This window comes from Corvus brachyrhynchos, unplaced genomic scaffold (assembly GCF_000691975.1).
Source record: "Corvus brachyrhynchos isolate BGI_N302 unplaced genomic scaffold, ASM69197v1 scaffold56, whole genome shotgun sequence".
NCBI lineage: Eukaryota > Metazoa > Chordata > Aves > Passeriformes > Corvidae > Corvus > Corvus brachyrhynchos.
The window spans coordinates 10,911,976-10,924,082 of NW_008238664.1; the positions used below are offsets into that span (position 1 = coordinate 10,911,976).

General features: G+C 38.2%; 1 protein-coding gene across 1 annotated transcript; it reads right to left on the bottom strand.

Moving 5' to 3' along the window:
* Positions 1 to 1,742: 1,742 nt before the first annotated feature.
* Positions 1,743 to 11,993, bottom strand: SOCS2 (suppressor of cytokine signaling 2; the record flags this gene model as incomplete). Its single annotated transcript, XM_017738038.1, is given in 2 exon segments — positions 1,743 to 11,930; positions 11,933 to 11,993. Coding segments are annotated over 2 exon segments (582 nt in total), but the record flags the coding sequence as incomplete, so codon positions are not given.
* Positions 11,994 to 12,107: the final 114 nt, after the last annotated feature.

Genomic DNA, 12,107 nt, shown 5'->3' on the forward strand with positions numbered 1-12,107 from the left:
GGGGACGGGACGTGTCTCGGCCAAGGAGGCGCCTTTTCAGGAGTTCGGAGGACCTGCTGCGCTCTCAGTCTGGGTGGTGGGGGTGTTTAGTGAGAGGAGGGGTCGTATCTAAAAGTAAATTAGAAATTACGAAATTGCAGCTTTAATGACACTAGGAAGAGCTGGTCTCATTACTCTCTAGGGATACTGGTTCCTATTTGTGAGTGTGCACTAAGCTGAACTTCGTGCTGCTGCTGGTATCGTCATATCAAACACAGAGCAGTATTATATCGAATACTCTACATATTTATCTTCATTACTTTCATCTGAACAGCCTAAAAATGAAGAAACTTTAATAGATTAAAACCATTTATTAAAGTAAGAGCCGGCCTGTGTCTACCACAGTGCTATGCACATTCTTGTTGTTTTATTCCTCTGTTACTGAAGACTGTATTATGCGCATCATTTTATATGGATATCTGGAACCAAAGTACGGTAGAAAAGAGAGGACTGTGATTCATAGAGGTGTAGAAATGAGGCGGTGTCACTTTCAATCACACATCATGGAATAACTTTTTTCCATCTTTGCATGGGTGTCAGGTGTCACACGGGATTGAGTGGTGTCAGCCCTTTTTCTTTCATGTCGGGACCGCAATAGCGATGAAAGGAAAGAAAAAAAAAAAGATCTTCCAGTGCTGGAACGTACTACCTTGAAGCTGCAGGCAACCACAGCAAGCTGGCTCTGGTCTGCACAGCATGCTAGTACCTACCCTCTGGAAAAGCAGGAAAGGTGGTTGCTGCAGCTGCTGCTAGAAACGTTGTCACCTTGTGAATCCCATTTGTACACTCTGTTTAGACTAATTATACAGATTTAAGGGTATTTTAAATATTTGAGGGTATTTGGAGTCTTGTTATGGAAACCTTTCCATGCCTTTCCTAGGTGCTGTACCCAGGAAATACTTGCCATGGAAAAATGTAACCAAAAGTATTATTGGTAGAGCTCACATACTGCCTATGCTTAACGTATTTATCTACAAGATTTTACATAAAGATATGCAGTCACACTCAGGAATCTTAAATCCTTTTCATTTGATTTTCCTGTGGCTAACAGTTGAGAATTTATGTGGACACAGAATGTAAATCAGTCTTAAAGGCAAAGTGTGTGTGCTGGTTCTAAGAAATGTTTAAAAAAATAGATACATTTGTCATGTGGCCAGCTTCTGCAGAGATGCTACTTATTTGGCAATTTTAAAGCAGTGTTTTGGTTTGATAACACTTTTATCTCTAATTATTTCCAGGTAATAAATTTGATGCAGGGTTAAATTGCTTGTGGATAATTGATAAATAGTATCTTATTACAATACATCTGATAAACCAAGGTAAACATTTTTTGTCTCAGGCTCACATGTTAGTCTTCTAGGAACACAGACATAAAAAATCTAAATACTTCTCTGGGTTGTTTCAGAGCAGTGCATTGACATATTTGACAACACTGGAAACCACACAAGTAAGTCATCGTCGCTAATTCGAAGACAAGAAGTATGCTGCTGTTGTAGCCAAAGTACAACTGAGGTGGTTTTAAATTTTCTTGTCATGAAGTTTGTAGTATTAGTTGTGAGAAAATGCATTTGTAAACAGCACAGAGCGGCACCAGGGAGCAGAGACACCACAAACTGTCTGTGCGATCGTTCCTCGGCACAGCACTACACAGCTACTGAAAGCTTCCTTTCCCGGCTCCTTGTACTTCTGAATGTCAGCGTTGCTTTTTTTTTTTTTTCCCCCTCCAGTCATGATCTAAGAAACTGCATTATGTCTGGAATTGGAGTGACCAAACTTGGAGACTTCAGAGAATCACATCATTGCAATCCTGACAGCTGTTTTTAATTGCAGACAATGTGGCTGCATTTTAAAATAGAAAATTAGGACAAGGAGTTACATCACTTGCATTTACTATATCTTTTTGCCAGATGAGGCAATTAGGTTTTTTTTATTTTATACTATCCAAGAATGTCTTAGAAAGTTAGCAAAACATATGGATATGCATAGAGCACCTCCAGATTCCACTCAAGGAAATTATAGCAGTTATACAGCCAGCATTTGGTCACACATTTGCTTGCAGTCTGAACTGAGATAGAAAGAAGGAAAGCAGTGAAAGGAAACAGATAAGCCTAGGAAGGAAGAGGACAGCACCAGAGGTCCAAGTCTGATTAAGGGAAAATCTGATGTTTCCTTTTCCTTCCACTAGTAAATAACTAGTGCTGTAAATTTATTTAGTGGAAACTGTAAATATGCTACTGGTGTTTTGGGTTCATCTTTAGCAATGCAGCCCTGGTTTTGATTACATAGTACAGTTACAGGATAAGGATGGACAGAGTTAATACTTTAAGTCCAAGGAGAGAAACGCTTAAATTCTTTATTTTGGTTCCATTTGGGTTCAGCCCTTGCTAAAGTTCTTCCAGTTCAGTTCTGGTCCAAGTTCAACAAAACTTCAGGGAGGTGGTTTGCACTACCTGTATGTCCAGCATGTAGGTGAAACTATTCCAATTTTAAGGACAAATACGTACATACATTTTTTATATATTTGAGCCAGTTTGGTGTCAACTCAATGCCCCAGTAACTGACTGCTCAGACCTCAAAGCTAACCATGTAGATTAAAATATTTCCTAGACTTTGCAGATCAGTGGACCATGGTCAGTCCTGCACATCAGTATCCTCAGACTTCTAGTCTTAAAAGCTTGTTCTGTCTGGTTCTGCAGATTGAGGAGCCATCAGTGCTCATCTGGCCACACTTTCAAGGACTGCTGAATTCAGGGTCACGAGTCGAAATCTGTGGGTACCAAGCTAAGCAGTATCTCTTCTGACAACGCTATTCACTTTACATGTTGGTTATTCCAAGTCATAATCCCAGATTTTTACATTCATTATACACTTTCTAAAAACACACTTAAAAGTCACAAATCTTTTTGGAAACTGTACCAGTATAATGAGATTTTTTAAAAATGCTTTTGAGAGAATCCTTTATGCTAATTAGAGTCAAGCTGTGTCCAAGCATGTATGTATTTTGTTTTCGACAGACTAGTTTGTTTTGTGCTGATAACAAGAGGCCAAATGTGTTCTTAAAACTGGCGCAAGCAGATTTAATCTGTTAGGATTATGCTGTTTTCAATTGTCTGTAGGACAGCATTCCAGCTTTAGGGACAAAAGAAAAAATAGTGAGCCTCTAGATTAGTTTATTAAAAACACATCTAATTGGTTAAATCTCTCACAAAACCTCAGAAATTAAGAAGGGGAAAGAGAAACATATATTATATGCTTGCCTGTCAATTTTAGAAAGAAGAGCACATAAAACATTACTGTAAGTGATGCATCTCAAAAACAGTGTTAAAATGTAAGTCAGGGTGAGCCAAACTAGGTGGCCTGAAGACCAGATGAGGGTCTTGCAAACCATTGCTGTCTGCTGCTGTCCCAGGCAATAACCCCTTCCCTTCCTCCCTCTTCTCTTCCTCCTCACCCTGCTCCCCATTGCACTCCCCTTTGCAGCTGTGGGCCTCCATAATGCCAACATCCAAGTCTCCTGTGCCGGTCACTGAAAACCAGGCTGATGCCAAGAAAGGGAAGGGTTTGGTATAGAAAGTTTGCCCAGACTGTAGACCAAAGCTTAGGCATGCTGTGCTGGGTGCCAGCAGGATTTGAGGGCACTAGGCAGTCAGTTGGGAAGGGGTGTGACTCTTCAGGTGGCATTTGCTACTAGAAAAATGATTCCTTAGCACTCCTAAAAAAAGATGATGGGCGGGACTGAAACACATCACTGAACAGGATCAGTCTTTGGGCTGCTGCGTAATTATTCTGATACTTCTTAACTTCCATTCGTTTAAATAATAAAGACTTTAAATTAAATGCGGGTCAAAGAGAGGAGTTAGTGTCAAATGTAGGTGACACATCATGAACTTCCTTAAAAGTAGTATTTTATTAAAAAGCGTGTCCAGCATGAAGGTAAAATATAGCACAGAAAGTTTTAAAGCATCTTAAAACATGGGGTTTAAAGTGACTCTGTAGTATGTATACATTTAAATTTGTTGCAATAATAAAAATAAGTGTTTATTAGCAGTACAATGAATTCTTAGTGCTGTTTACTATGATACAAATAATCCCTAGCAAAAAGTTGAATGGGGAATAGTTATAAAAAGGAAGCAGGCATCAAATGCAAAACTTTTGTATACATTTCGTAAAAAAAATCCAGTGAATTGTAATAAAAAACTTGCAATTAATACTTGCAGAACATGACTCAGTATTCCTCAAAATTTTTAGTCCCTTAAATATATGAGTTAATATAGTTCTTTGTTGTTAAGTTTAATTTAAAGATTCCTTGAGGAGACAGATGAAATACTGCAAGCCTCTTTATTCCAGACTTATGAAATTATTTTTAAATGTAAAGCACCCTTTTATTAATGTGAGAACAAACAAAGAAAATACACTAATTAACCTGAAAATCAAACATTGGCAAATTAATAATCTAAATTTAAGATTCAAGTCTGAAACCTTTTTACAAAACAAACTTACTTTACTTGCAAATTACAGCATATGAAATGGTTTTCTAACATTTTAGATAAAAGATTGGAAGGTTGGTTTTATTTAGGGGGAGAATAGCTATTGCTTTTTTGTAATCTGCTGCTGCTTTCCCAAGATTTGAACGGATAAACTCATATACAATACCTATATTTTGGAAGGTTCTTACTTTAAGGTTAAACTTCAGGAGCTAGTGATGATTCATGGAAAGTTTTTACAGGTAGCCTGGCAAGAGATTTGCCACTGCTTATATTTTTCCCATATGTCCTGTTTTCAAACAAAAAATACCCTTAGATTAAAAATTCACTTGATCTATTTTGTTCCCTTTCAAAATGAAACCTGCCTGCATGCAGGCTAATGAAGCATCCTGCAGTAGGCACTGCATCCTCTCTCAGGGAAGTTAAAAGAAACGTGACTTTCCAGAAAACAGTTATCTTCTCACAAGCAGTTTCCCACACAGACAACCGTGTCTGAAACACTTCAGGAAGGAGCTGTGCCACATCCACTGCAGTCTAGTTAGGCAAGGATCTCACTTTCCTAACTTCCTTCCTTCTCTCTTTTTAACAGTGCAGCCAGTCAAAGATATTGCCCTCATTGCAGCTTAAGTTTCTATCAGTGTTAATTGAAGTATAAGCCACTATTCACCCCATGCTGGGAAATCACGGAATGTTGAGTCCACCACCCACTTTATAGATAGATAAATTGCAGCTCAGTCTTTAATAGTGCTCTTCCTACAGAAAATGAACCAACTCAAAATCCCTTGAACGGTAAGAGTTGATCCACAACTTTTTCTGCCCTCCAGATGTGTCAAACAGCACCCTGGGTAAGAAAAAACCAAATGTATCTAATATAGGTGTCCAGAGCAATCTCTCAAATCTGGACATTCTCCCTGAGGCAGAGTGGGGGTACAGCGACTCAGCTGAACAGATTCTATTTCAGGGCTGCAACCTAAAGAGATACAGTTAAATTGTAACAAAGCATTTTGAAAGGGGATTTTTGCGGCTTTCAGCTACCAGATTTACAACTATTTTTCATAAAACTCCTATTATCAACCCTGTTATCAACCAAATAACTTCAAAAGAAGAATTTGCACCGGGCTTTGAATCTTTCCCAATGTCTAACATATCTCTGCACTTACTATTTGTTAACCAACAGAACACCAAATTGCAAACCTCATCTATGAAACATCAATTTCAGAACAATTTGACTGGAATCAAAAGGATTACTTAGATAAACCCTGCCCTCCAGTGAAAGAAAAATCAAGACAGAAGCATTGAATTTGTTTGTTTGGGGTTTTTTAGTGCATTTTGTTCTTTGCAGCACTCACTACTAAACTTTTCCTGGGTATTGTCTGTTTGAAGTTTTTCCTACTAAATGCCAGCTCGTTCCTTTTGCTGATATAAATTGCTTTTGCTCCAGCGTTATATTCCTCCTTAATACCATAGAAAGGAGTGGTATTATTTTGGTATGTCAGTTCCTGGAAAAATAATGGCTCCAATTCTTCCAATTGGAAGAAAACAAAATGAAACACAGGTGCAATCCCTTTTTAAAAAGAGTCTAAGTAGAATAAAATACACAATTTATCAAGCAGATTAAACAAATTAACAGATTAAGCATAATTATGGTGGTATATTTTTGCATAATTTTTGCCACTTTCTCAGAGGCACTGGCTACTTTAAAGCCCTGTAGATAACCTGATTAATAACACAGTTAATCCCTCTCCTGCTTGGTAACCCTGGCACCAGAAGAGACTGAGTTTGCTATAAGCTAATTTTCTTTTTCTCAAAATTGAGTTATCTAGCCAGACTTTGTCTATATGTGGATTCAAACTGTACCGATACTAGTTATTTCCATAGACCTTTAATCTCTACTAATACACCTTTCAGCACTGTACTCATCCTGGTGGTTAGTTATTTGATACTCCTTATGAGAAGTGCCACCTCTCACAGGAGCTGCTGGCTTTTCCATGTCCTTTCCCTTCTCAGACATGAAAGCCAGACAAGTAATTCCCTCATCAGAAAGCAAATAATTTCTCATCTTGTTCCTGGCAGCTGTGTTTCACCTAGCTTGTAGTCTACCCTCTGTCTGAGAGAGGGGATAAGGAACAGTGATGGTCAGCACCTGATACCCTTCATGGCCCCGGGCAGCACCCACTGCCTCCCAGTTCCTTTGACTGATACTCAGCCTATTGTAGAAACAACCCAATTTTAGCAATACCGTGGCAAATTGATGTGTTGTAAAGTGAGCTCAGACCGTGGTGACTGAAGTTATGTGTCAGTGGAATGCTGTTTCCAGGCATTTTCAATCGTGCTAATGGCTTAGCAAAATACTGAGACCTGCTAAATCTAATGCTAACAGAGAAGTGGTTTTCAGGAGCTAGGCTGAGATACCGAAGGAGCTTGTCATCCCCACTTCCTTTGTGTATACAGAGCTAACCAGCTCAGACCTTTCAACTAATTTCTAGTTATTCTGTTTGGAAATTTTTTTGTTTAGATAGTAAAAGTTTCATTAATTTCTTCATTTTTAAAATAAAAATTCTCCTTTCAACAAAGTTTTTTATTATTATCAAGAATTATCAATAAAATTTTTAGAATCCCTCAAGCCATTGTTTCCTCTAGCAGTAAATATGATAAATAAGATTTATTTTAAGGACTGCAAAGTTAGCAGAATTTTTATTTTACTTTATTTTAAATGACTCTTAGACATGATATCCATGTCTAAAAATATCTCTTCCCATATCCATTATATGTTTTGGCTTAAGGAGAGCAAAGCCCTGATACCACTTGACTTACTTTCCACTAGAGCCTAAGGTTATAGCCAAAGGAAAAATCAATAGGATTGTTATCAGGAATACAAGAAAAAGCTCTTGAATAGAGCATGTAAGTAAATAAAGTTTTTTAAACAATCTTTAACAAGGTAACTTACCTGCAGGAACATTTTTCTAAAACATGAGAGTGGCTAAGGTACAGAAATTCATGCAACTACAGAACCCTGTTCTCCCTGTCAGATGTAAATTCTGTTTTCTCAAGGTGATGAGACTTAGTAAGTGTCTCAGGTTATAAATCTCCACCATTTCTAGTGAAGGAGTAAATTCCTCATTGTTTTAATATATAAAAAAACCCCTCTGCCCCCCATATTCTAGTGAACAATTTTTCCTTCTTGCTAATAATTATATATTGTTTATCGAATGTGGTTACATAAAATATAATTAAGGCAATACTGACAAGATCAGATTAAAATAAAATTACTTCTAATGCACTGGGCGCAGCTGCTTGGTCACATTCCCGCTCTACTCATTCATCTTGTACTCAAGCTATTTTCTGTCTCTGGTGATAATACTACCAGCAGGAAGATACCCATACAACTAAAATGCTGCCCTAGTTCACAGTTCTGGTCTAGTGCTCAACTAAATACCATCACCAATTCCATTTTCATCATTCATCTTGCAATTATGTTTGTTTTGGTTGGTTTTTTTAAGCATCGCCTTTTATGATTGTAGGATTCTCAGTTATCCTTCAATTAAAGTGAAGAGGTTTTCAGCAACTGACATTTCAGGTATAAACTGGAAAATCTGAAACCCCAAGATTCAAAAAAGAAGAACCAAACCAACACATGGAGTGAAAAAAAGGCTTAGGATTAAAGTCCTTACCATGATTTTTGGTTGACTCATGGGCATTGAACCTGTGAAACTGGCTTTCTGAACAGTCTGTACTAGCAATTCAATATGATATATATCAGTTAGAAGTAATTTTTATAATTTGAAGGGCCAGCAATTTAAAAGCTAGTGCTGCAAACGAGCTACAACATCCATCAAGAAAAGAAAAAAGGCACTAGAATTTTTTTAAGTGTTTGAACAACATGATCATGTCTGAGAAGTCACAAAGTCTATATGCCAGATCTTTGTACCGCTGAAATCTAATCATGTTCTATCATCAGATTTTTTGTACCAGAACAAGTCATTCCTCTGTGCTGTATTAGAAAGAAGCTGAGCTTTCAGCAAGCTATACTGTGGTTTAGTTTTACTAGTGCAATGCATCAACCCGAGGACTGGCATCCTAATGAGGACAAGAACTGTGCTTTCATACAAAGATGACTAGTTCCCCCTCCAGTCTGTTTAAAATATTGTTCACAGCTTTGAGCACTCCATAGTTACAGACCCTACTTTTCCTCACAGGAACTATGCTCAATGTTTGGTGTCTTGATTCCACATCTCAGTAACTAATCTTGATTAGTTACAAGAGTCACCTCCTTTCACTTTACCAGCACTCCTTGTCCTCAGCCTGCCATTTGCCCTTGTGCTTTGGAGAACTGTTATTAAAAAAACAGCTAGCTTCCCTGCATCTGCCCCCTGTTGTTCCTCAGAGCTTGGCTCTGCTGTGGGCTACACTTGGCCTGTGACTGCTTGCACAGTCTGCCAGCAGCAAGCCATAAATAATTTCTTATATTTGCAACATAGCAGTCTCATTGCACCTCAAAGCTCTTTATCTGCTCAGTCTACTTGCTCCAGCACTGGTCTTCATGATTTTAAATCCCCAGGGATTTTTTTTAAAGGTCCTTAGTACAATGTGTTTACCATTGAGACCCCAAGCATGTCACCCTGGCTGAAAAAGCACAGTAGTAGAATGTTAACACAGCAGCAGATTAGAGTGTTTGTGACTGTGACGGAGGTTATTCTGTATAGCAGTTCTCTCACCACAAGGTAGAGCTAGACAGGAACTGTAAGAAAAGATTCTTACATCGGAAGATGTAAGAATCATCGGAATGAAAAGGGTTCACAGGAACACAGTTTTTTGACAGGTTCTGCTCGCAGGAATACCTCCTCAGCCTGAGGGTGGTAGATCCTAGCAAGACTGATAACAAGGACTGTGTGATTATGACACATACGTAAAATACAAGCGCTCTTCAGGTGTGGGAACCAAAGGGTGGGTAATGTGAAAAACTTCCAAATATATTTTGGCAGGACATGGGGAAAATTTTACATAACAAAATATTTTGATTTGTTTTTCAGAAGAAAACTCCCCTCATTTCTATACTAAAGCTTGGATTGAAAATGGGGACAGAAAATTTAAGCCATGGAGGAGGAGGAACACACCTTTTCCACAGAAAGAACAAGAACATGTCAAGTATATGTCATACCAAGGAACCGTCCACTCTGCCTCTGGTTCTTGGTGCCTTCTTTTTCTCAATGGCTCTGCTACTCTTTTCTGCCAGCATGTTAGAGACAAAACTGAGTGTGTAACACTGGGAGTTTTGATGCAGCATATAAGCTGGTCAGTGCCCCAGAGTTTATGAGAAGGGACAGAACATCTTGACAGTACAACAGAGCTGTTAAGTCACAAGGAAAACAAGGTTATTTTATGTTGTTTCTATTTCAGCCTGGGCAAAGCTAGATTACAGCAAGTCTTGACAACCCTCCTTGTTCAAGCACAGGTCTTTGCTTTAATTAACAAATAAGCTAGGGAAAAAATTAAAACTCTTAATTTGTTGACTAAGGATGAGTCTGTGTCTTTGTTTCTCTCTTTACTGCTCTCCTATTATTCTCATTCTGTGTATTTCTTCTATTAAATAGTTTACATTTAGACTGAAGAATGGATACTGAGGATCTTAGTCCCATGTTCCTGTTTGGAAGAATACCATAACAGAAAAAACTATGTCCTATGCTAATACCTAACTACAGGAATTCAGCAAGCAGCCTCTAAACTGCTAATCTGAATTTAATCCAGCTATACTTTTGAGCAGCACCACAAAGGCAAAGCAGGGGTATTCATCCTCACTGTTACATGTGCATTTATCTGAGTATTAGCTGGGAAATTATGTAAGTTGCTATATAAGAGCACAGTTTCCTGAATCCATACATACAAAGATTGGGAAATTGTTGTGCAATTTGATTTATTTTATTGAGTAATCATCTGATATCTACAATAGTGAATGGGAAGTTAAAAAAAAAAAAAAAAAAAAAGGAAAACCAACCCCCTCAGAAACAAACAAAAAATCCACATCTTATTTCCCCATATTTTGGGAAACAGGCTAAAGAAAACATTCTACACTGTAGAAGACAGCTGTAACTGCTGATATCCATGTTTTGACATTGGAACTGCAAGTCTGAAGCGTACAGTTCGAAAGCCTCAACCAAAAGAGGCTTAATAGCAATAGCATGGATACATAACCACTGTGAAGATGTTAACATGTTAAGGATTCTGGGATACCAATCTGGTATTGTCAGCAGTATACTGGGTTCCTGTGAAAGATGTTGCATTTCTTCTTAAGGTCAGCTTTCAGAGAACTTTGAAAAACAATATTGTAGACTGATTACTTACAGTACTCCTTTGCTTGCAGAAAAGCAGGAGAATAGTTCAATAAAAACTGAATACATGATCACTTTTCTGACTGGATTTGATTAGTTGCATAACTTTAGCAAGATTATCACAGTGTGATCTAGTTAAGCTTTTAGGATTATATGAACACCAGCACCAAATTAATCTTGGAATCAGACAACTGAGATACTTGTGAACTCTCACACATCTCTGACCACTTACGCAGTCTCTGCCGGTCCCACTGCTTCAGTAAGCATTTGATAGTGCAGCATTTTATTGACAAAGCAACACAATCTGGACAGATTCCTGGCTTCTCTCTCCTTGTAAGAATAGCATGCCACCTTGTTGAACCCCCAAGGGTGCACACTGGGATTATTTTACATAAAGTCTCCCTTTGTAGCATCTGAAAAATAAACCTTCCCCCCATAACTGCCACTGTTTTGATAGTGAATTCCATGCCCAATTGTACAACTGGTTACTCAGTTCTTTGCCTGATTTTAAGAATTGCATTCAAAAGTTACTCTGTGTTAGAGGCATTTAGAAAATATATTTATACCTGGTATTGGTATTCTTTCAAGTACTTTTTCAGTCTTGTTGGTAATGGCAGCTCCCAAATTTGATTTGTGCTCTTGTTTATAGCTATCCTGCAGCGGTGTTGCAGAGATGGAGCAGACGTATAGAGGGGTTTGTTCAAGTAAAGATGAACTGTTCCATTTGAAGGTGTTTCAGTTCTGTCCTTGCACATAAGAACATAGTACTCAATCAAATGGACAACACTGTTGAACTGTTTAAGTCTAGATCTGACACAAGTGATAGAGTCCAGTCTAAACTTGCCATCTTGATATTCTATACGTAGGTTGGTCGGTCCCGCTGATGTTTTTACTGATATAGTTAGTAGATACTCTGAATGTGAACTATCCCTAACCAAAAAGGTCCCTTCGGGGGCATCCTGTAATCTTTCTTTGGCTTCAGCAACAGTCATGTTGCCCCAGTACCAGCCTGTTAAAAGATGAGAGAAAGAAGGGATTTGTTTATTCCTGTTTGTTTAAAAAGCTGCTTTCTGGCTGTTATACTTCTAGTCACCCATTTCTTTTGTTGTTTGAAAGCTAAAGTCCTGCAGGCGCAGTAAATTTTTATTTGCTATTAAAAATCATTCGTTTTACTATGCGTCTCGTTTTGACGGAGCCTTCCAGCTCACTTTTTATTTTCGTATCTATGCATAGACATGCACAAACTTTCCCGCAGCGT